The sequence below is a fragment of the Oratosquilla oratoria genome, chromosome 17, assembly GCF_046742065.1.
Source record: "Oratosquilla oratoria isolate Oo_2021 chromosome 17, ASM4674206v1, whole genome shotgun sequence".
Lineage (NCBI taxonomy): Eukaryota > Metazoa > Arthropoda > Malacostraca > Stomatopoda > Squillidae > Oratosquilla > Oratosquilla oratoria.
In genome coordinates, this window is record NC_134793.1 from 6016763 (window position 1) to 6042490 (window position 25728).

General features: G+C 41.1%; 1 protein-coding gene across 2 annotated transcripts; it reads right to left on the reverse strand.

Moving 5' to 3' along the window:
• Positions 1–2549: 2549 nt before the first annotated feature.
• On the reverse strand, positions 2550–25461 carry LOC143034375 (uncharacterized). 2 transcript variants are annotated; one of them, XM_076200335.1, is made up of 10 exons: positions 24876–25461; positions 18621–18724; positions 16273–16441; positions 15720–15867; positions 15327–15415; positions 14897–15068; positions 13982–14098; positions 13495–13792; positions 3886–6489; positions 2550–3728 (listed from the first exon to the last, which is right to left on the reverse strand). In XM_076200335.1, the coding sequence occupies exons 1-10, from the start codon at positions 25172–25174 to the stop codon at positions 3679–3681; spliced, it is 4050 nt and encodes a 1349-aa protein (XP_076056450.1). In that variant the 5' UTR covers positions 25175–25461; the 3' UTR covers positions 2550–3678. The 2 variants fall into 2 exon arrangements, with proteins under 2 accessions (XP_076056450.1, XP_076056449.1); XM_076200334.1 differs by having other exon boundaries at positions 2550–3737.
• Between the last annotated feature and the right edge of the window lie 267 nt (positions 25462–25728).

The window sequence follows — 25728 nt, forward strand, 5'->3', positions numbered from 1 at the left end:
CCTTCCCATGACTTTATGGTGCCGCCATATTGCAAATTAGGATATCCAAGGTGTTAAATTTGTCCACTTTTTTTGAGTGATCTGAACACGACAATAAAATTCCCTCTCTTTTTTACCTTTTAACGATGGAAAGTGTAAAGCTGCCAGTACCCATCTTTTCCTCTTTTGCCCATACAATTCAACAGTGGTCTTTTTTAACTATTGCCCATTTCCAATACTTTACATTTTCTGGCAATGAAATATATTTCCATTTTCAGCCCCCTTACAAGGGGGAAAAAGCTCTTGATATGTAGACAGATATTTTTGGCTCCAGGTTCATGTTATCTATCTTCTAACAACCTACAGTCCTCATCACTTAAATCTCACAATCTTTGAGTTGTCTGCAAACATATTAGAGTAACTTATAATTTCTGTCATTCAGGAGGAGCCAAGATGAGAGGGAGGGAAGGTGATGGATGGGAGTGGAGTATGTGGGGATGGAATGGGTGGAAGTGGTTTTTATGCATTTGTTTTTTTGCTATCTCCCTTGTAAGGGGGAAGAAGCATTTGGTATATATTTTCAATCGTGTTACCGAGATGCTTGTGGCAGGATCGGAGGAGGGACTGAGGAAGTTAGTGACAGAGTTTGGGAGAGTATGTGATAGAAGAAAGCTAAAGATAAATGTGGGTAAAAGTAAGGTGATGAGATGTACAAGGGGTGAAAGTGGCAGTAGACTGGAAGTGAGCATTAAGGGAGAGCAACTGGAGGAAGTGGATAGTTTTAGATACTTGGGTGCAAATGTGGCAGAAAAAGATGGAGTGAAGGTGGAGGTAGAATGTAGATTGAGAGAAGTGAGTAAATGCCTTGGTGGATTGAAGTGTAATGAGGAATAGACATTTGGGAATGGATGCTAAGAGGAGACTGTATGAAGGAGTGATTGTGCCAACAGCACTGTATGGGGCAGAAACATGGAACATAAGAGAAGAAGAGAGAAGGAGTTTGAATGTGTTTGAGATGAGGTGTCTGTGAAGTATGATGGGGGTTACTAGGCTAGATAGAGTGAGAAATGAGGAGGTGAGGAGAAGAACGGGGGTGGAAAGGGAGTTGGGAGATAGGGTTGATGAGAGACTATTAGGATGGTTTGGACACATGGAAAGAATGAGTGAAGAAAGACTAATAAAAGAGGTATGGAAGGCAGATGTGGAGGGAGTGAACATGAGGGGACGTCCTAGGATGAGGTGGATGGATGGGGTGAAGGGGGCTTTGGGGAAGAGGGAAATGTCTGTTGAGGAAGGACAGGTGAATGGAGAATGGTTGTATATGGATGATGTTGTGATGCATGAGGTGGAATGGGCGGGGGGATGGGGGGTGAGGTAGTATGTGTGAGCAAAATTTGATGGAGCCCGAAGGGATTTCTCCCTGTCTTCTCCTTTTATGCAATGGGGGGACAGAGAGGGGGGGTCGCCGATTTAATGAAGTGGCCTTGCTGTGGATGTGCTGTGTCTTGCAACACTGCTTCTGACCCAGGGCAGTGGACAAGGTGCAGGGATGACCCATCATCCAGGAGGTGCTAAGATAAGAGGGAGGGTGGAGGGGAGTGGAGTGTATTCAGGGATGGAATGGGTGGGAATAATTTTATGCCTTTTCCTTTTTGGCTACCTCCCTTGTAAGGGGGAAAAAGCCTTGGTATATGTATGTATGTGTTACTGAGATGATGATTTGGTTTAATGTTCTGAACTTCCTCTATCAGGAGGCTAGGACAGTGACCCTTACAGAGGAAATTGTAGCGTGGAATTTAATGAACCATACCCTTGGTCCAACTCATTGGCAGCAGGGTTCCAACTACAGTTACCTTGACCTCACCCGCATGTAGCAATGCTCTAACCTCCTCAGCCAGTGAGCAGCCACTCAGGTAAGAAACATTAAAGAAACATGTACTGACCCTTGTGGAACTCTGCTAGTCACTGCTCTCCATCCTGACATCTGTCCTTATTATACCTTCCCTTCTGGACATTTTTTGTCCATTACGGAAATCTAACAGTTCAGACTGAGATGGGGGTGGTTGCCAATTATGTGGAGCAGTCTTGTTGCATTTCTTCTGACCCAGGTAGTGGACAGGAGACAAGGATGACCCTTCATCCATGAGGAGCTAAGACAAAAGGGAAACAAGGGTGGTGGATAGGAGTGGAATAGGCGGGAATGGGTGCATATCTTTGACTTGGATACCTCCCTTATAAGGGATTGGGGGGAAGAACCCCTTGGTGCAAAGATTGAACTCTTAGTTTTCCAGTATGTCCCAATTTCCATAGGAGTGAATTGCGAGTTACTATGCCAAATGCCTCTTGTAGATCTAGGTACATACAATTTACCAAAACTTCAAGCACAACTATCAATCTCGAGTGAAACCTTCAAAGTTTGTGTGTGCATGTAAGCATATTTTACCCCTTCAGTATCAATTGCCACTCCAGCCTGATTATATCATTCAGTTGTATAGTACCTGAACAGTAATGAAGGGATTATTTGTACCCTTACTCAGATGCATATTACAGGATGGAAATAACAAGTCCTCTCTGTGTGATTGTATAATGTGTACTTTTCTACAAAACAGAAGTGTTAATGGAATGGCCCTCACACTTCAAACAGCTCTATTTTTGAGCATTCTCTTACTAAAGGACATAACAGACCTGACATACAAGATGCTTTACAAGCACAAGGGGCATTATTCTTTTCCTGTACAACTACCACAACTTACAGGAAAAGGTCTGTTGAGATGAGGAGAACCAGGCAGGGAAGGGTAACATACAGCAGGGCACGTACCTATACAAGTCTTTAAGACAACATACAGCCTAAATATAAGCACTTCATCCAGTGAATAGCACCAATGTGATATAAAAACATTTATCTCTAGCATTACACTTTGGACAATCTGGCAAGAAACAAATACATTTTGAATCTTCAAATTACCTTTTCCCATCTTCAAAGAAATATACCATTACAATATGTACATCAACATGCTTAAACATGGTGTGCTCCTCCACATAGTTTCCTTATGCTTGGCTCTCCTTTATATCTTATAAAATATATGTACATATGTCCTTTATATGAATGTCCACCTGTCATTCATATCCTGTAGACCTTCAATAAATGGGCTCAGCAACAGTCCTCCTACTTGTATTCATTCAACAGCAAGATCTGTTCATGTCTTCACTGGTAGTAATCAATCAATACACCTGTCACCCACTTTCAGTCACAGCACATCAACATCTGCTGATCAGAAACACAAGTACAATTATCAGTGGCATTTATGTGAGCACCACCTTCACATTTCTTTCAACATCACTATCACCACATACCTGCACACACGGTCCACTAATAATTGACAGAAACCCTGTACATTAATCACTGGTATCTTCCTCAAAATCAGTGCTCACTAAAGTCCCATGTACCAACAACAGCCAAATATAGATTGTCTTACATCAACATGAGAAGCTTTATGATCACGATGCGAGCACTTTTAGTGGAGTGTCAAGATAATCATAACAACAATTTCCAGCATTAGATATGCATTAATAGTTCATGTCTGGAACAGTCCTCACAAAACATACCTGAATAATGTTTTCTATGACATAATACATGTTATACAGAACAAAATACAGGTAAAACCATAGGCTAAGTCACTATCCTAAGCAGTTTAAAGCTCAACGATGCCTCCTAGGTCTAACCCGCCTTCGGGCACCTGGGTTGGTGCCTGCTGATCCTGTATTAAAAGAGAGAAATATTATCACTATATATACAAATACAGCTGAGAATGTTAACAGAACAAGATAAAACTGCTTAGGGATCACAATACAGAAAAATGTAATCTCCAATACAACAAAATAGCAAAAATTAAGATGGATACCTACCTGCTGGTTGGGCCTGTCCAAAATTGAAGAGAGCATTTCCACCTGCAGTTTGTTCCCCTCCGGCAGGTGGGTTATTCTGGCCACCAAATGCAAATGGGGCATTGGTGCTGCTACTGCTCTGCCCAAACTGGAAGGGTGAAGCTGCTTGAGGTTTGTCCCCTGCTGCAGGAGCTGGGGCAGCTCCACCAAACGGAGAAGAACCAAAGGCAGGACCCTGGGTGCCAAATCCAGCAGCTGATGAGCCAAATGAGGGAGTGGGGCTTTTGATATCTGCAAATGTAGGTGGTGCTGCTGGTGCCGCTGGAGAGAATGGGTTAGAAGCTGGTGCTGTGCTGGACCCAAATGGAGATGTAGTTGCTGCTGGGAACGAAGAGGAACCAAAAGCTGGAGTGCTGTTTGTCACAGGAGTACTAAATGGTGGAGTAAAACTGCTTGGGTTACTACCAAATGCAGCACCAGTCTTTTGGGCTCCAAAACCAACAGCTGGGTTACTACTACTACTCCCAGATCCAAAAGAAAAAGCACCAGTTGTAGGAGCAGCTGTATTGGCTGAAGCTCCGAAAGCAAAAGAAGGAGAGGCACTTGTGGTTATGGCTGTGGTAGAAGCCCCAAAAGCAGTAGCAACTGTGGTCGTGGTGGCGGCAGTGGCTGAACAAAAGGCAAAGCCTGTGGATGCCTTTCTCTCAGGTGCTGAGCCAAATGTTGGAGCTGCTGTGGTAGGAGTTGCGGCTTGAAAAGAAAAACCTGTTGATGGCTTGGCTCCTGCTGCCGTTGACCCTCCAAAGGCAAATACAGATGGGGCTGTTGCTGCTGCTGCTTCAGTTTTCCCACTACCAAATGCAAAGACTGAACTTGACTGGGTTCCTGTTTCAGCAGCTGTAGTGGCAGTGGCAGCAGCACCACCAAAGCTAAAACCTGTGGATTCCTTGGGAACTGCAGCTGTGCTTGCAACAGTAGCTTTGAAAGATGGTATGGCAGGTGAGGCACCAGTCCCCTGTGGAGCAGCAGATTGACCTCCACCAAAAGTGATCAAGCCAGGTGCTACAGATGGTGTTGCAACTGCTGTCACACTTGAAGTAATACTTGCAGAAGCTGTACTGGCTGCCATACTTGACTGGCCAAAAGCAAATACTCCAGACGGAGTACTAGATTCTAATGCTGGGGCTTTTGTGGCACCAAATGAAAACAGGTTGGAACCAGCAGGAGCTGCTGTAGAAGTTGGAGGCTGTTGGGAACTAAAGGCTGGTGCAGATGAGGTAGTTCCTTGGGGATTTGTTCCAAAGCTTGGTGTAGATGAGGGTGCAGCAGTAAAGGCTGGTGCACATGAGGTAGTTCCTTGGGGATTTGTTCCAAAGCTTGGTGTAGATGAGGGTGCAGCAGTAAAGGCTTGTGGACCAAAGATAGAACCACTTTCTGCCTGCTGTGGTGCAGATGTTCCAAAAGTGATGGCAGCACTGCTATTTGGAGCAGTTGTGGTGTTAATGCTAGGCACAGCAGTAGAAGTTGCTGTAGTGCCTGCCCCTGAGGCTGCTTGGGATGCACTACTGCTGGGAGCCTGAAAGAGGCCTAAACCAAAACCTCCCAAGGCCTGGTTTGATAATGAACTAGGCACAGTGTATGGAGGAGGAGCAGCAGTAGTAGATGTAGCAATTTCACCTTCAGTTGATGAAGTGGTCTTTTCTACACTTGAATCTGCTGAAATTGCTGCAGTTGTGGCTTCAGAAACAGGAGCTCCAAACCCTGTAAAGGTTGACGACCCAGTGCTGCTTGGTGGTACTGTGGATGTTGAGGTTGCAGTGTTGAAGGAAAATAGGGCTGGTGTACTCACGGCAGTGGATGCAGCACTACTTTCTTTCCCATTATCTGTTTTGGAAGCAATGGCAGAGAAGAAACCAGCACCTGGTACTACACTTCCAGCTTGTGTTGCAGGAGTAAATCCTGGTGACCCTAAGCTAGGTGCATTTTGCTTTTCTCCATTAGATGATCCTGCCAATTTTTCTGCAAGTGCTGCTGAATTGAATCCCGAAAAAACTGTATCAGATGGTTTACTACCTCCATTACCTAGGAGTGGATTCTGTGGGATGCTGGCACTCGAAGACAGTTGAATGCCATCATCCGCAGTTGGAGGGGGTACAGACTTGTCCGTTCCATTTTCATCTGCGGTGACACTTGTACTAGGTGGTTCTTCTTCTGCTGCAGGTGGTGCATCTGTAGCAGGTGTATCATCTGTTACAGCAGGTGACTCAGCTGTTTCAGTCTGGGGGTCACACAACTTGATAGTGGCAGATGCTGAAACGTTACCATCTTCAATTTCTGACTCAACTTTGGTTTCCTCCGACTTCCCCTTTGACTGTGATCCTTTACCAAGGACATATGTGAACGATTCCGTGACTTCAGTCTTACTGCTGTCTTCATTGCTGGTCTCTACTGATTCAGCTGGCTTGGACAATATAGTGCTTGCAGATGTTGTGGTAGTTGTCAGAACAGAGGTTGATACAACGGGAGGAGGAACGGGTTCTGCACTGGAGGTGGAAGGCTCTGAAGTTGGAGTAGACTCAGACTTCTCCTGCGGTGTTGCTGCTCTCTCCTGGGATTTTTCTTCATCTGAAATGGTATTACATGTGATAAATATTTGATGGAGTACATTAAATAATACACCAAGGACCCATTTACCCTAGCAGCCATGTCAAAACCCACACCTACAATCACAGATCTCATTCAAACACTTCACTCATCTCGGATCTTCAGGCATGATGGAACACCCAGTTCCTTGCCACACTGCACAGCAGCCAAGCACAAATTTTACACAATGGAGTGTAACAGCTGGAGTTGGATTACTCCCCTGCTTCATAGTATGTCAACCCCCTCCTCATCTATCTATCTACATACCAAGAGCATTTTCCCCCTTATAAGGGAGGTAGCCAAATCAAAATCACATACCAACTCCCATCCACCACCCTTTCCTACATCTCATCTTAGCTCCTCATGGATGAAGGGTTATCACTGTCTCCTGCCCTGGGTCAGAAGCAATGGAGCATGACATCTACTCAGAAACAAATTACGAAGCAGATGAGAATATATCAACAGGCCGTATCATCTCTAAATCCATTCACAACCTGTCTACTTACTCCTATCTTTTGCCTTTTCTCTTCCCTGCTTGAAACACTCCACTTGTCACTAAAGCCCCCTTTCACCCCATCCATCTCATTCTTGGTCTTTTTCTTGAGCTCACTTTTGCTTTCTACTTTACTTATTCATTTATCTATTTTGGTTATCCAGGAGGTGCTAAGATAAGAGGGAGGGTGGAGGGGTGTGGAGTGTATTCAGGGATGGAATGGGTGGGAATGATTTTATACCTTTTCCTTTTTGGCTACCTTCCTTATAAGGGGGAAAAAGCCTTGGTATGTATATGTATGTATGTATTTTGGTTAGACTTTCTTCATTTATTCTATATGCTGAAACCCCCTCATCATTCTCTGTTCCACCCTATCTGACAGTTTCTTTCCCCCACCCCTATATTCTGCCTCGCATCCACATTAGTCATCATTTTATCCATTCTTGTAACACCTATCCTATTTTCGAAACACTTCATCTCAATTATTTTTTCCTCTCTGCATCCCTTATATTCCAAGTCTCTCCTTTCTACATCACACTTTCATCTCTATACAATCTTCTCTTTGCAGGGAATGGGACAACTGCCCACAGTTACCTTGCCATTGTTTAACTGGCCATGGGAAACTTGCTGCAGCTGGTAGGCCACCACAGACACACATGTGATTGCGTATATAAGACATTCTCTTGATGATTCACTCAGGTTGGGTTAGGTTAGGTATTTTTATTTTTACCAGCAATTCTACTAACATAACTGTTCACAGATTTTTGCATATGTATCTTTGGCTGAAGCAACTGGTCTTATTGCTAAATTTGGTGGCCAATAGGCTGTGGCAAGATTCCTGCAGTCAGCTACATAAGAACATATAGACCCCTCTTTGCATTCATTCCCAAACATCTATTTCTTATAACACTTTTCATTATACACATATATAGTTTAGAAATAATACACAACACTATTATCTGTGGTTCATTACAAGCCTTTGCTTTTTTTTTTTTTTAGGAATGTCCTATCCCTGTCCCGTTTTTGTTGTCTTTCACAACTCAAATGGAAATACTTGCTGGCAGTATTCTTTTCCCCCAACAAGGGTAGTCGGTGAGATGCAGGGATGACCTGTCATTCAGGAAGAATCAAGATAAGAGGGAGGGAGTATGTGGGGATGGAATGGGTGGGAGTGGGTTTTTTGGCTACCTCCCTTGTAAGGGTAAAAAAAAAGCCCTTGGTATATGTATTACAAACCTTACAAAGTGAAAATTTTGAAAGTAATAAAAAGATGTTTTGGAAAAAAATTAAGAGAGGAAGAGGAGGCGAATCAAGTAGAGAAGAAAAGGTAAAAGGTGCAGATGGAGAGATGATAATGGAAGAGAAGGCAGTAAGGGGAAGATGGGCAGAATATTTTAGGGAGTTGCTAAATGTGAAGGAGGATAGGGAGGGAAAGATAGTTGCAGTGGGAAATGCTAAGAAAATGACCGTGATGAGTGAGGAAAATGGAGGAGAAATAAGGAAGGATGAAGTGAAGGCAGTTGTTAAGATGATGAAAGCAGGTAAGGCACCTGGTCTGGATGGATGCCATGCAGAATGTCTAAAAAAAAGGAGGTACAGTGATGGTGGACTGGCTGGTGAGGTTATTTAATGTTTGCTGGAGAGAGGGTAGAGTGCCAGAGGACTGGAGGAGTGCCTGTATAGTTCCTCTTTACAAGGGAAAAGGGGACAAGTGTGAATGTAGTAGTTTCAGAGGGATTAGCTTGTTAACCACTTCCATATGGTGATGCCTACGTAGGCATCATGAGGATCAAGTGGGTACGCGATGATGCCGACGTCAGCGTATTGATTAGGTTTATTGTAGTCGTACCTACGTAACCTCCATTCTCTCTAAACTGGCTTCATCATATTTTCTATGGTTATCAAAATTCATGGGTGAAAGAGAACGAACGATTGAGCACTGACTTTATTTTTTATAATGCGATTATTATGACACAACATCGCACGTCGGGCAGCTAATGCTGCCAGACGTGCGATGTGCCCCGGAGTGAAGAGGTTAAGTGTAGTTGGGAAGGCTTATGGGAGGATCTTGATTGAGAGGATTAGGAGAGGAACAGAGGGAGTAATTGGTGAGGAACAGTGTGGATTTAGGACGGGTAGAGGTTGTGTACATCAGATCTTTGTGGTAAGACAGATATGTGAGAAAGCTATAGGAAAGGGGAAGGATGTTTTTTGGGCTTTTATGGATCTGGAAAAGGCTTATGATAGGGTAGACAGAAAGGCACTGTGGGAGGTTATGCAGATATACGGGATAGGAGGAAAGCTTCTGGGAGCTGTCAAGAGTTTTTATGAGAGTAGTAGAGCTTGTGTCAGGATTAGAAATGGAGTGTGTGAGTGGTTCGAGGTAAAGGTGGATTAAAGAGTGTAATGAGGAATAGACATTTGGGAATGGATGCTAAGGAGACTGTATGAAGGAGTGATTGTGCCAACAGCACTGTATGGGGCAGAAACATGGAACATAAGAGAGGAAGAGAGAAGGAGTTTGAATGTGTTTGAGATGAGGTGTCTGAGAAGTATGATGGGGGTTACTAGGCTAGATAGAGTGAGAAATGAGGAGGTGAGGAGGAGAACAGGGGTGGAAAGGGAGTTGGGAGATAGGGTTGATGAAAGAGTATTAGGATGGTTTGGACACATGGAAAGAATGAGTGAAGAAAGACTAGTAAAAGAGGTATGGAAGGTAGATGCGGAGGGAGTGAACATGAGGGGACGTCCTAGGATGAGGTGGATGGATAGGGTGAAGGGGGCTTTGGGGAATAGGGGAATGTCTGTTGAGGAAGGACGGGAGAGGACAAAAGACAGGGGTGAATAGAGAATGGTTGTTGTTGTTGTCGTTCCCTAGACTGTCTGTCCGAGCAGTCCTGTCTCCCCAAGGAATGCCATAGCCGAAACTGGGTTTTCCCACAAATCCTTTATAGAGTGTATGTTGTGTTGTTTGCGTGCATGATTGTGTATAATGCAGTCTTCCATTATGTGTTGTATGGTATGGGGTGAAGTGTTACATCCTGGGCAGCTGTTCACAATGCAGTCATCCAGCCTCTTCTGGTAGCTTAGAAGTGCTGGGTGGTGGCTTCACCGCAGTCTGGCCAGGTGGACTCTGTCCTTTCGTGGGAGAGAGGATTCAGAAGGGTGGATATCAGGGGGTCTGGCATGCAGCAGTGTGTTGTCTTTCAGTGTGTTAATGGAGCGGTGAGTGATATGATTATGAATATGTTTCCGGAGGCTGGTATTTGGTGGTTGTGGAGGAAGAGAAGAGAGTATCTGTGTGTGATACAGGTCTTTGGGTGTTGTTTTAATGTTTCTTGGTGTGTGCGGGTGTTCTGCTATGTAGTGTAGCGGGTGTGATGTGTTTGTGGCGGCTGCAGCAAGTGTTTGTGTGCCTCTCATGTTGAGGTGGTCCTTGACTTTGAGGACTTTTGTTTCATGGTGTAAATGGTCTGTAGGTGTTGTATTTGTGCAGGCTGTAATTGTTTTTAGGGCTTTGTTTTGTATGATTTGAAGGGCGTTGTGGTTGTATATGGATATGGATGATGTGATGCATGAGGTGGAATGGGCGGGGGGGGGGGGGGGATGGGGGGTGAGGTAGTATGTGAGAGCAAAATTTGACACAGCCCGAAGGGATTTCTCCCTGTCTTCTCATTTTATGCAATGGGAGGACGGAGAGGGGGGATCACCGATTTAATGAAGTGGCCTTGCTGTGGATGTGCTGTGTCTTCCGACACTGCTTCTGACCCTGGGCAGTGGACAAGGTGCAGTAATGACCCGTCCTCCAGGAGGTGCTAAGATAAGAGGGAGGGTGGAGGGGTGTGGAGTTTATTCAGGGATGGAATGGGTGGAATGATTTTATGCCTTTTCCTTTTTGGCTACCTCCCTTGTAAGGGGGAAAAATCCTTGGTATATGTATGTATGTACAAAGTGAAACAACTACCTCGTTTTACATTTGCCCTCAATTTTGCCTCCCTCACACTGTATCTTACCCCCACTATCTTCATATGACTTGTACACTTTCCTAGTTCTGCCTTGCAACCAAACCTCACATGCTTGCTTCTTCTCTTCTACTTTAATCTTAACCTTTTCACCCAACTATTCACTACTTTTCATTCTGTTCCTTCCTATCCTCCTAGTGCCACATAACATCTTTGTGCACTTTGCCACCTCTTAAAACATATCCATTCTTCTATTGTTCCAACTTTCCCTTCCCTTTATCTCTCAGTATCTTGCACATTTTCCTCAGTTTCCCTTGCTATTCTTTTTCTTTATCCTCCTTATTCAATATGTTTGCTCTAAGCACCTCCCTACCACCCTCTCTTTTCCTTTATTCTCAATTTCTCTCCTAATAATGAATTATGTCTACTTTCTCTTCCGAAAACATGAAGATCCAGAATTCTTCCAATCCTCCTTTTAGGTACTTCTACATAATCCATCAATGCTGGATCATCACTCTTTCCCATGTATATTAATACTTGCATCTTTTCTTAAACACTGATTTTGCTATCAATTCCCTTTCTAAACACTTCTCTAACATCATCTCTCTACTGTTGTTCTTACTTGGCACCATAAACTTTCCTGCTACTTCATCTTTTGGCTTATCTCATACTCAAGCACTGAGATCTTCCCACATTACTACATTTACATTCCTCACAAAACTGTCTAAAAACTCACCAGAAGTGTATCAACTCACCAGAAGTGTATCCACTCACAAAGACCCACATCTCACACACCAATTTCACCTTTACTACATTATCCTTAAAGACACTCCCCTCCTCTCAATCATGCATTTTCCTATCTTATCACTTACCAAGAGAAGCCAAGATAAGAGGGAAGAAGGGAGTGGTGGTGAATGGGAATGGAGTGGGTGGGGATGAAATAGGTGGAAGAGGAATTAGGCCTTTTGATTTTGGCTAGTTCCCTTGTAAGAGGGAAAAGGCTCTTGGTATGTGTATATGTATCACTTACCAGTAGAGCCACTTCTTCCCTCCCTTACCTCCTCACTGCTTATGACAACCGCCCCCGCCACACACACACTCCTAAATTCAACTTTGCCTCTCCCTTTAAACTTACATATACTAAAGGATTTCCCCCCCTTACAAGGGAGGTAGCCAACAAACATAAAATCCACTCCCACTCATTCCATCCCCACATACTCCACTCCCATCCACCCCCTTCCCTCCCTCTTATCTTGGCTTGTCCTGGATGACAGGTCATCTTGCCCACTGCCCTGGTTCAGAAGCAGTGTCACAAGACACAGCAAAGCTGCTTCATAAAATAGGCAACCCCCCTCTGTCCCCCTCATGCAGAAATATCTTTGGGCTGCGTCAATTTATTTTTCACACATACTCCCTCAGCCCCCATCCCCCACCCACTTTCCCTCATGCATCACAGCATCATCTATACACAATCATTCTCCATTCACCCCTATCTTCTGCCCTCTCATGTCCTTCCTCAACAGACATTCCCCTCTTTCCGAATGCCCCTTTTACCCCATCCATCCATCTCATCCTTGGTCATCCCCTCATATTCACTCCTTCCACACCTCTTTTGCTAATCTTTCTTCACTCATTCCATGTGTCCAAACCATCCCAATACTCTTTCATCAGCCCTATCTCCCAACTCCCTTTCCACCCCCGTTCTCCACCTCACCTCCTTATCTCTCATTCTGTCCAGCCTAGTAACCCCTATCATATTTCTCAGGCACCTCGTCTCAAACACATTCAAAATCCTCTCTTATGTTCCATGTTTCTGCCCCATACAGTGCTGTTGGCACAATCACTCTTTCATACAATCTCCTCTTAGGATCCATTCCCAAATGTCTATTTCTCATTACACTTTTTAATCCCCCAAGGCAATTACTTGCTTCTTTCAATCTATAATCTATCTCCACCCCCTTAACCTCTTCAGTACGGTTCAAAATCTCGCGGGCAGAATTAGCTGTCAGACGTACGATGTGTCGTAATAATACTCACATCATAAAATATAGTCACCGCTTATATCGATTGTTCTCTCTTTTACCCGTGAATTTTGATAACCATAGAAAATGTGATGAAGACAGTTTAGAGAGTATGTCATTACGCAGGGACAACTACAATAAATATAATCAAGACGCCGATATGGCAGCCTCGCGTATCCACTTGCTCCTCATGCCGCCTACGAGTGCGGCACCGTATGGAAGGGGTTAAACTTAGTTTCATTTAATGCTAACACATCCATCTTCCTTCTCATGAACAGCTATTGTCTTCCCTTTAACTCTCATCTTTACTACAACCACATACATTTAATGGCCTAATTACTAGGGTTCTAATTAGTCCTCCTCCCAGACCCTCTTATGTCTTGACTTTTCATGGGAGAAACACATACATGTATAATAACAATATCAACCTACATCATAAATATATCATGTCAATGTGCTTGCATTTAATATCCTGCAACTACTCAGTGACATCCTAATTTAAGATACCTACCACTTAAATGAAAGAGGATGTTGAGCATCTTATTGAGCCGATGCTGATTCTTGACCTTGTCAACTTTGTGGGCTTCTAGTGTGATGATATGTGTTGGACGAGGCGGAGTTGGATTGCGGGGTGTGGGTGCACGTGAAGAAGTGGTAGAGGACCTGCTTGTGGTAGTCGTAGAGGTGGTGGAAATTCCCTGAGGTGCGCTGTTGCTGCTATGTGGTGTGTGGGACCCTGAGGAGGGGTCTGATGCTTCACGATCCCATGGAGAGGGGGTGGCGGTTGCTCCATCTTCAACTAACTCATCCTGAAAGCAAAACTTTTATGATCTAAAATAACCCAAATGCAGATGGTTCACAGCAGCTACCATCTAAATCATCAGAGTCCATAGACAATATGAACAATCACAGCAATCTTCCAACTACTATATAAAAACTTGATCACTGTGGCAGGACAATTGATGTTCCTACTAAACTCTGACCAAAAAATAGATCACCTGCTGCTGGTACAAATCCGAGGCTTTTGAGTTCCTGGAGTCCAAACTTTTGTTGCTTTCAGAGTCTGTTTCTCTCCGTGAGTCATATGTAGAAATTGGGGAGTCACGATTCAATCTCTGTAATGATAAAAATTCAAGATGAAAAAAATAATGCAATTGTTTATTGCCTATCTATATCCTAATAGGTTCTTCTTTCTGATATGGGAGACAAATTGCCAAGGCATATACCTGACCCCATCCATCCCACTTCCATTCGTTTCCACTCCATCTTTGCTATTTGTGGATGAAGGGCCATCCCTAAACACTGTCTGGGTCAGAAAGAATGCTGCAAGACACAGCACACCCACAGCAGGGCCCTAGAGCCTAAACTGATTTACCCCCAGAGCTTCACTTACATGGTGGCCCTCCATCCTTGTCCCCTGATGCAAAAATTGAGGTGAGGAGAAATCCATTCAAACCATATCAATTAGTCATCCATTCCCCACTCACACCTATCTCTTGTCTCCTCACTTCCCTGCTCAATAGACATTTGTCTTACACCGCAAAAATTGAGGTGAGGAGAAATCCCTTCAAATCACATCAATAAGTCATCTATTCCCCACTCACACCTATCTCTTGTCTCCTCACTTCCCTGCTCAAGACATTTGTCTTACCCAGGGCCCTTTTCACCCCATCCATCCATCTCATTCTAGATCTTCCCTTTAATTTTACTTCATTCACCTCTGCCTTCCATAGAGGATAAGTTATCAGCATTCTTCTTTAGTCCTTAGTCAAAAAAGAATGATGCATGACTGATATTCAGGTATTTGCTTTGAGGTTATCTTTCACAAATCATTACACAGTTCACACTAATAGTTAAGACACATTAAGGCTCATATACTACATGCATCACTTCACCAATGTATCTCAACTTACTTGGGAGCTGTTATACTCTTGCATGTGGCGTGATGAGGAGAAGGATGCCAACATAGGATCAGCAATACAGTAACGTTTGTTCTCGGGGCTGACGGAAGGGCTTGCTTCTCGTCCTCGCTTCTCCCCTCCTCCACCAGTACAAGGAGCAACAACCTGGTCCTCCTCCTGATCTCTATAATAATAATAATAATAATTTCATTTGGCTGTGAATCAATATACATGAAGTGCAGATAAAGAAAAGAACACAGTTTGAAATAACAATTACAAATGCCGAGAATAACACAAAAAAGCAGGTAAGCTCGTTTCCATTGTGGAAATCAGGCCCAGTTTAATATAATCAACAAATACACCATGTCTTTACCATGAAAAAATTACACTTGGTTGGTAATACTGCTACAGCTTGCAAATCTTATATTTTACTTAATCTTACCTTGAGTATTTTATAGTAGTAGCCCCAGGCAGACCAGAGCTTCCACTGCTGCTGGAACATTTTGCTCTCTTGTTCAAATCTTCTGCCTCCTGAAAGAATGAACAAGTTGGCAATTTTCAAAAAATAAAACAGGTCAAAAATATTTTCTTTACAATAAAGCACAATCATAGTCTCATCCCAACTCTATTAACAATTATTTCCCATTACTTCTTATGATATGAGTGAATAGCAGACTTGACCAATCTCTAATATAAGGGGTGATTAGGCCACTGGTTCATGCAATACTTCAAGTTACTCGAATCAATTCTATCCAGAGTAAAAAGCAAAAAATTCCAACTGAAAAACAATGACTTATAAATTAACATTACTACAACTTTTCTCCAACATACTTACAGCAAAACGAGGCCGTTTAACACCCTTGCCAGCCTGTGTCTGATGCAGGGCAGCTACTACTGCCTCCACACTTGTTGGGTCTGACACCAACTCCTTGGTGTCATTACTTGTGTCTAGTATTGAAGTAACAGATCTGATTTCTGGCATTCTGTTGTATAAAATAAAAATGTCATCAACACCTGCTACCTTAAAAAAATCTTACAATACTCTTTCTATACATATACAAAGACCTCGGTTTATGAGCAAGAACAATTTAATTTTAAGCATAAAGGTGAACTAAGTATGCAATATTTGTTGGGCTCAATAATAACCTCCTGCTCTTAAAATATTATATTGCAGTGCACATTGCAAATGCTGTGGTAAATATCAGACAATTTTATTCAACTGGGAGAGCAACTTGATGCTATGGGGATCTCAACTGTGACTTTGCTCAAACTGGGGTCTACCATTATCATGAACAAGATTTGGAATTTATCATAATATACATATATATATATATCACACACTGCTACCAGAAGAATTAATTTGTAAATAATGCATAGCTAAGAGTCACCTTGGAGTTCCAGATGAGAGAAAATCCGTAGACATTCTTCTTGAGAAAGATGCTGAACGTGTCAGTGGCAGCAGTGGTGATGTGTTGCGACTTGGGCTCAACACCACCTTTGGTCTCCCTCCTAACCTCACATTGGGTATAACTCCTGCACGTACATAACGATCTTGTGCTGGTGGGATAACAATATGGACAAAATCTAATGACCATGAAATATGTTATAACTTATTGATACATACATCAAGGGCCTTTTCCCCTTACAAAGGAGGTGGCCAAAATCAAAGGCATAAATCCACTCCCACCCATTTCATTCCCAAATACTCCACTCCCATTCACCGCCCCTCCCTCCCTCTTTTCTTGGCTCCTCTTGGATGACAGGTCATACCTGCATCTCGCTCACTGCCCTGGGTCAGAAGCAATGCATAGGAAAAGAATTAAGGGGGTGTCACATCCTTAGTGTGAATAGAATCCTGTGATTGTGCTGTGTCACACCCTTGTGTGAATAAAGTCTCCTGTTTGTATTTTTAAGGCAGGCCTTGTGTGAATATGATGTGATGTGTATCATCATTAATGTATGTTATAAAGTAAACCATTCCGCAATACCCGTCTATTGGGGCACACTTCCAATATATTCTGTCAAATGATGCCAAGCACAGAAAAACATTACATCATTTGGAGCAAAAACATGTTCTTCCTTCCCATTGGTTGGAGGTGACTGAATCATCTACTTTAGATACATTTCAACATCCAGGAAATGTAATCAACCCTTCCCAGGCAGAGAGAGAACCAGATAAAGAACCAAGCAGAGAGAGAAGACAAGAAAAGAGGGAGACACCCACGGCTCATCTGAATTGATGTAGAAAATTTTCTAAATTTGTCAATTATGACAACTCAACTAAACAAGTCCTTTGGACCTCAACAATTGCACTAATTTCCATGTGAAGTGCATTTGTTTTTTTCCCCTGAATTGTTTCAGACATCTCCAGACTGCTGCTGGACTAAGTGCAACACTACACTCTTTCTCTCTTTGTGTTATTTCTCAACCATGAAACATCAACAAATATCCTATGTGTTCCCAACTACCTGAAGATTCCCCTACCAGAAGTTATCATGCATCAGTCTCTCCTCAAACAACTCATTTGTGCCTGAGATTTGAAGATTGGACCAGATGACTTTCTGTTGGTGCAACTTCTAGCAACCAGAATCAAGAATTAATTTCATCCACATTTTCTTACATGCTGCATACAAGCGCACACCTAGCTACTCTAATCTGGTAATTAAGTACTCATTTATGATTCATGAAACATATATGTTTAATAATTCTATGATTAATGTACATTGCTATATTTTCTTATTCTATATCCATTTGTGTTATTTGTGTCTATTTTACTATTGTAAATAATAATAAAATTTCAACAAAGAGTTTAATTATCCTGCCTGAACTCTATGTCACATGTCTGAGTTGCGTACAGCCTAAACAATTTTTTTTCGTGTCACGACTAGCCTGGCCCATAGGTGGGTTGTGACAGGGAGATTATCCAACGAGCACATAATGGTCCTTTAAAGGAACAAAATAGGTTTACTTTAGCACTCTGGCAATCCTGAGACTTGGCTGCATAAATGTGTATGGGTGCAACAATGAAAATAAAGAATGCAAGTGATAGATGAATGTAGGTTTGACATCCTGACTACGAAAAAGACAAAAGTGAAAGGTACAGGGGAGAGGGAGACATTCAAAGGAGAAGGGTTTGTGCTGTTTAGAAAGGATACATGAGAATGGATTTCTAAGAACAGTGAGATCAACCAATCTATTGCCCCTGGCATCTTTTGCAGAAGACCAGCAGCCTTCAAGTAACTGGCAACAGCCTCTAGGTGAGTCCAAATTTACTTGAGAAGATATATTGTGTTGTTATCTAGGGATAGTTAGTGTGGGGTATTGTAGTATATGTTTTGTATTCTCTGTGTGGTGGTGTAGAAAATGTGGTAATGATGGATTATCTGTGGGGTTAAATGGAGAAAGAAAAGGATGAGAAGCAGAGAAGTGCTGAAAGTGGACAATTTGAAGGAGAAAGAGAATAAATACCCAAGTTGAGAGAGGTATGGGATGTATTGAAACACGAAGGAGAAATGGGAGTAGAACAGCCCAAAGAAGTTCATACATACATACATATACCAAAGGCTTCTTCTTCCTTACAAGAGAAGTAGTAAAAAAAAACACCAAAGGTATAAAAAACCACTCCCACCCATTCCATCCCCACATACTCCATAAGCTACTAAAATAAATAATTATAATGAAATTCATACATAGAAACCTAAAATACTGCTCTATGAAACAAATGTTTTGTTCTCACCTGTAGGATATTGTCGTCTTAAGTCAGGACTACGTTGGCTTTGATTCTTGACATCTTTGACAATTCTATTGGCAAAACCTGGGCTTAGTACCTCTGCTGCAAAACTGTTGAAAGAAATTAGGATATTAAAAGCTAGTAAAATGAATGTCTATGCTTAAGTGAAAAGTACAGAACCTCCCACACACATCTCTCCATTTCTCTAGACAGCAGTGTGGGACCTTCCTATGAGCACTGGCTTTTAATACGTGAGCTTTTAATCACCCATGTACTTGGCTCATATAATTACAGGCTCTTTAGTAGGAATAATCAATAGCAAGCTAAACAAGAACATAACTAGACAATATTTACATTTTTCTATTTCCACTGCAGAAAACTGGGTGAAATTTCTATCATATGCATGTATTGTATAAATCATTAACTTCACATCAATCTTAAGATGCATGGAGCAGTGAGCAAGATTCCTGCCTCAGAATACAGGTCAGTGCACAAAAATACTTCCATAACTTTCCAACCCCTCTCCACAACAGCAGATATCACAGGTGCAGTAGATCAGTGTTGCATGTAAATATATGCTAGCATCTAATCAGTAGTTGACCTGATTACAATGATTTCAGACTTCATTCACAACCACAACCATTCCAACATACCAAATAAACTTCAAATGCACTTCTCACCATACAGAAGGCAGTGAGCCCCCAGACAGGATATGATGTTAACATCAAAACTACAAGACAAGACAACACACACACACACACATATATATATATATATGCAGAAAGATCACTAAGGAAATCGGAAGAAAACAATAATTCCCAAGCGCTTTCGTGTAATTCACATCTTCTGGGGAATACAGAAAAATTTGTTACAAAGAGGTTTAAAAATAACAAGATTATACACTAAGAAAGTAACTGGCATAGTATGAGATGTCACAAGATTAAACACTAGGAAAGGAACTTTCCTAGTGTTTAATCTTGTGACATCTCATACTATGACAGTTCCTTTCCTAGTGTAATCTTATTTTTAAACCTCTTTAAAAAAAAAAAAAAAAAAAAAAAAAAAAAAAAAAAAAAAAAAATTAAATTCTTGTTGCATATGAAAGCCAATTTAATTGGAAACAAAATGCTTTTTAATTATTTTAAATAGCTTGAAAAATAAGGGAGATACAATTTTTTAAATTACCTTTTTATCCCAAATTTTTGGCTAGACTTTACCATAACAAAAGGTTAGAATTAAGGGTGGTAATTTATCAAGATTTTGGTAAAGAAATACAAACTCTAAACCACTAGTCCCTTTTATTAAAATTTGGAATACTTGGGCTTTATGGGCCAACAAATTACCTGAGTATGTCAAAAACAATGTGGAACATCTCCATTATTCCAAATTTGCCTTTTCATGGCAACTATTATGTTGTCAATTTAGAGATGATCATCAGTACAATCCAAACCCCTGGACCAATTGACAGGAAACTTGGCATGTGAAGGTTTTTTGGGTCAACAAATCATATGAGCATGTCAAAAACAATGCAGGACCTTCCTTTTATACTATTCTTACTAACACCTATTATGTTGCCATGGTAACTATTGTCAATTTAGAGATAATCATCCATGAAATACAAACCCCTGGCCCAACTGACATGCAAATTGGCATATGAAGGTTTTTTGGGTCAACAAATCACCTGAGCATGTCAAAAACAATGCAGGACCTTCCTTTTATATTATTCTTACTAACATCTATCATGTTGCCATGGCAACTATTGTCAATTTAGAGATAATCAATCATCCATAAAACCCAAACCCCTGACCCATTTGACAGGCAACTTGGCACATGGAGGTTTTACGAGTTAAAAAATCACCTGAGCATGTCAAAATCAATGTAAGACCTTCCTTTTATGCTATTCTTACTAACACCTTTCATGTTGCCATGGCAACTATTGTCAATTTACAGATAATCATCTGTAAAATCCAAACCCCTGGCCCAATTGACATGCAACTTGGCATATAAAGGTTTTATGGGTCAACAAATCACTTGAACATGTTAAAAACATTGTAGGACCTTCCTTTTATACTATTATTACTAACACCTATCATGTAACATATTCCATCAATGTAATGTATATGCAACTAAAAGAACTCTACTATCACATTAAAAAGTGCATATATAGGTGCCTTAGCCCTTACCCTTAGATTGCCTCTCAGTACACTAACCAGTCAGTACTACAACTATCCTAAGACCTAACTTAAATTTATGTTGAAATTAAAGCATTATTTTTTACACCAACTTACTGAAATAGAAAAAAGAATAAACTATTTTTACTTTCAAAGGAGTTATTTTGTTTAATCAAGTTATCTATAATCATGATAATCTGAACAAACAGCCTTACTTCAGGAGCTCATGTCTATTATCATGAAACCAAGAAGAAAATTAAGTTTTGTCTCTAGACCTCTCCTAGTCTAGACTCATGGTCACTGTCATGGACATGGTCCACGACATGGAATACTGACCATATTATTAATAGCTATTTCATATACATGCTATCATAGCCATAGCCGACTATGTAATAGGCATAGCATAGCCTGTCCAACATCTTAAAATTCATACCAGAACGATGTATTATTTGTCAACAACACCCTCTACGACTACGTACTACGACTACTACAAACAAGAGTATCGGAGAATCTCGATATGTTGAATAGGCATCTGAGCATCATGATTGCACAGCTGTGCTTTTACTAACAATTTCAAAGTTGCTCATATCCGGGAGAATAGAGGCTAATAAACATTATAAATGCATTAAATATTATATTTAATAGTTTCTTGCCTTTAGATTTTAAATCGGAAAACTAATTTGCGAAGGCTAATATCAAAATTTGTGTCTAAATCGGTAAAAATCAGTAAAGTTTTGAAGAACCGAGCATACACTTGCTGAACAAGATAATTTTAATATCTTGCACATGCGCTGAATGCTACAAGCATTAAAACTGATGCATATGTATTCCAACCGGCTGCAAAAGATGGCTGTGTAAACAATACATCGGCGATTGTGGCGCCGCACTTGGATTCGCATGTATCTACATTAGCAAATATTAATTTTGTAAATTACAGTAAAAGCTCTTTCATCCGTTATTCTCGTAACCGGCTCCTTCTTATAATCGCATATTATTCACAAGGAAATAACAATTTTGTATAAAAATGTAAAAATTAACAAAAATGAAATTTAAAATTCCCGCGCCACTCCCGCCGCCGCCAGAGGTAGTGCGCATCTTTCCCGCCATCTCCCACAAATCCCACCGCTCCGTCAGGCCCAGTGCCCACTGTAATAAGACGCCTGATGTTAAGCGTGTGACTGTCTATTAGCAACTCTCTCAATACACAAACACATACCGACAGCAAAGGTAGGCAGTGATGGCTGAGTTGAAGGATATGTATGGTAGTGCTAAGCTTAGCGTTACTGATGAAGCTCTTCAGGAGTGGATGGAGGTCGACAATGACAAAGCTATCACCCCCACACTAACTGACGACGAAATCATTCAGGCAGTGATTGAGGAGAAGCATGATAAGGAAACAGAGGCTGATAGTGAAGAGGAAGATGACCCAGAGCCAAGAGTAACGTGGAAGAATGCCGCTAAATGCACCTACATGGGGACTCACAACGTGATGTCTCTTCACTATCTTCAAAATGAATTTTTAGTGCAGAGACAAACATTCTAAACAAAGAGACATATGTGATTTCATGAAAATAAATAAAGATAAATATGAATATACTGGTAAATAAATAAACAACAAAAGTGAAGCCATTGAATGAATTTTATTTAAGTACTCTATAAATAAAGACAATAAATGTATTTTTTTAATATTCCTTCTTGAACTGAAGATACGTACATGACAAGATGCCGATAACCTGCAACAAGACCTCAATGAAATTCTGAGGTGGGCAGAGGAGAACAACATGGCACTGAACGGGGAAAAGTTTGAACTTCTACGCTATGGTCGCCATCTGGATCTAAAGATCTCAACAAACTACTACTGTGGCCAACAAGAGATCATTGCAAAAGATGTAGTGAAAGATCTGGGAGTGAGTATGAGCAGTGATGCCTCCTTCTCTCATCACATAATTCAAGCAACGTCAAAAGCAAGGCATCTATCAGGGTGGATACTACATACCTTCCAGACAAGAAGTCCAAGATGTATGCTGACCCTGTGGAAATCATTAGTTCTACCACATCTAGAATACTGCTGCCAGCTCTGGTCTCCCCAGAAAGTATCAGAAATCATGGAGATTAAAGGGCCCCAAAGGACCTTCACCAACAAAATACATGGGCTCCAGGAACTGAACTACTGGGAGAGACTGAAGGAGTTGCAGTTGTTTTCTCTTCAACAGCGCAGGGAACCCTACATCATCATCTACATCTGGAAGGTGTTAGAAAAGAAGGTGCCCAACACCGGTATACAAGTAACAGTCCACCAAAGAAGAGGAAGGCTATGTTATGTGAGGACCACTCCCGGATCAACACTAAACATCAAGTCCAGAATTCATAACAGCTTCTCGTTCAGTGGACCAAGATTGTTCAACTGCATCCCGCCTCAACTGAGAAACATGACAGGGGTGTCTCCAGACACCTTCAAAAAACATCTGGATATATGGTTGGCCAAAATACCAGACCAACCACCAACACCAGGATACACCAGCCCCAACGCCAATCGACTAACCGATTGGAAAACTGATGTGAGGGAGCTACCTGGTCACAGTGGGACTCCAGTCTAGCTGCGTCGATAACCGACAGAAGTCTTCTAAATGTATCTAAGCAGTGATACTAAACCGTGCCCAAACGGCACCAATCAATTGAAACCAAAGATTTATGCTCTCAAACTATTTAAAATAGTATAAAGTATGATTCTGGAGAATTTGAACCAGTTTGATTCAAATTCTGCAGAGATATTTTGATGCAAATTCTTTGACACTCCCGATGAATTTTCTCTCGGTCGCCATCTTTGTTTTGGCTGCAAGTTCAGTAAGGTACTGCTAGATGGCTTGTGGCACTGGAGCGTGGCATGAAAACGCAAAAATTCCGTTCATATTTCAATTTTTTTCAATTTTCCCATTGGGGGGGGGTTAGCTGCCCCAGCCCCCCGGCTCCTACAGGCCTGAATAACGACATCCACTACAGACCTTACATTTGAGATTCCGGTGTGTATATAAGAATAAGATAGTTTATTTACAAGACTAAAAAATGCCAAACAAATTTGGCTATTGGGACCTGACTAGCACAATGGCATAATTGTTTAGACAAGCTCGACTAATTGACATTAATTGTGCAAAACAAGGAACCAAGCTGCCAAACAAAAGAGGCTTAATGTTCAGCATGAATTTTACACTCTTTGCTAAGCGCGGGTAGCACTTTTTGAAATAAATTAATCAAACGATACAGAATTTTTCGCAATATCATCATACTACAAGAATGAACTATTACTTTAATCATTATTATGCCAGGATAAAATCTTAAGTTCTCATCACGCACATAACATAGGTAAAGTTTGGGCACGTTAGGGCAAGGTTGGGCACGGTTTAGTATCGCCCTATCTAAGTGCATAAGTGTATCTCGTAACCGGGATTTCCCCTTTCCAGCACGTTTTTGGTCCCACTCGTGCCGGTTTAAAGAGCTTATACTGTATAACACATAAATGTAATATATATATTTTTCTTGGCAGAAATCAATAACAAATAAACGTTGCTAAAAGCTATGCACAAGCAAACAAAGTCGCATTGATTCCTTTAAACGCCATCTTTGTTTTCATAGATTCGGAGGTTGAAGACAACAACAAACACCTTGATCTCTAGAATTACAGGTACCGCAATACTTAATGCAGGTTATGTTAGGTAGATAGGTTAGTTTAGAATAGATGAATTTCAATTTATCATACTTTAATTTCTTCGATCTCTCCATTTACCAAAGCAAAGATGGCATCTCAGGCATTTGAAGCATCTATGTTTGCTTATATATAGTCTTTAACAACTTTTTCAGTTACTCACTTCCGCTAAGAATCTATATATTAGGTTGATGTATTATAATTTACAAAATTATTGTATAATTTTCTATTGCTCTATCACGAACATGTGCACTTCTAAAAATTTACAACAACAAAAAATGTGTTTGTGAGATATTGGAATAGAGCCAAAAATAATATGGCACACACTACTAATCTTTATTATGTTAAGGTGTCTCCATTCTTTAACCTTTACCTTACACTTAGTCTTACCTCAATTCATCCCATGATAGATTTGGTCTGGCTGGCGTTGTCTTTGTAATAGGAGTAGTTTGTATATTGACAGGACTGGAAGTAGTTGGCCGGGGAGCTATGGTATAGCCCCACGGAGAAGGGTTGGCTTGCTTGACTTTGTTCATCTTTGGAGTATTGTTGCAGTTCAGTGGTGTCTGTCCATTACACGTGGAGTTCTCTTTACATGATTCATTATCTACATCATTTTCTACATTACCCGATTTCGATGGACTCGACGTCGCTTTTGTTGCAAGCCAGTCGTATGCAGAACGCAACATTCCGCAAAATATGATGACAGTGCTCACACCTTTATAGTTTCTGGAAATAGCAACTCCTCAGTTCACTTTGTTGTTTCCTGCATTATCTCATTTGAAATTTACGTGCTTTTATCATATTACTGATATTCACCAGGCGATTTCTGGTTTTATTCTATACACTCCGATTCAACGGTACAAAATATCAGGAATATTTGTTCCTCTTTGATAAGTAGTTTAAAATTGTTTACCTGTATTCACATGAACACTTACAGACCGGAACGTTCCATGCACGTTATTGGTCGAATTGTCTGTTTAATAATGACGTCATAGTTATGAAAATGTAAATGTAGAAATAAGCATATTCGTCTTATTTGAAATTACTATAATTATAATATTATTAAACATTTTATGATGCATTTTAATTTTAGATTAATTTAACTAGTATGAACCCTATTGGATTTCTATTGCATTTTATATCCTAGATAATTCCTACACTACTGAATATGATGTGGTGAGGTTTTCAATATGATGGTAATATTCTTTAACCATTCATTTTATAGAACCGGTTTATAATG

Excerpts from the sequence above, each read along its gene's own strand:
- LOC143034375 (XM_076200334.1), bottom strand. The coding sequence starts at position 25,174 with ATGTTGCGTTCTGCATACGACTGGCTTGCAACAAAAGCGACGTCGAGT. Across the intron at positions 14,099-14,896 it reads AAGAGTATAACAGCTCCCAA|AGATTGAATCGTGACTCCCC; the intron begins GTAAGTTGAGAT and ends TTATCATTACAG. Across the intron at positions 3,738-3,885 it reads TGGACAGGCCCAACCAGCAG|GATCAGCAGGCACCAACCCA; the intron begins GTAGGTATCCAT and ends CTTTTAATACAG.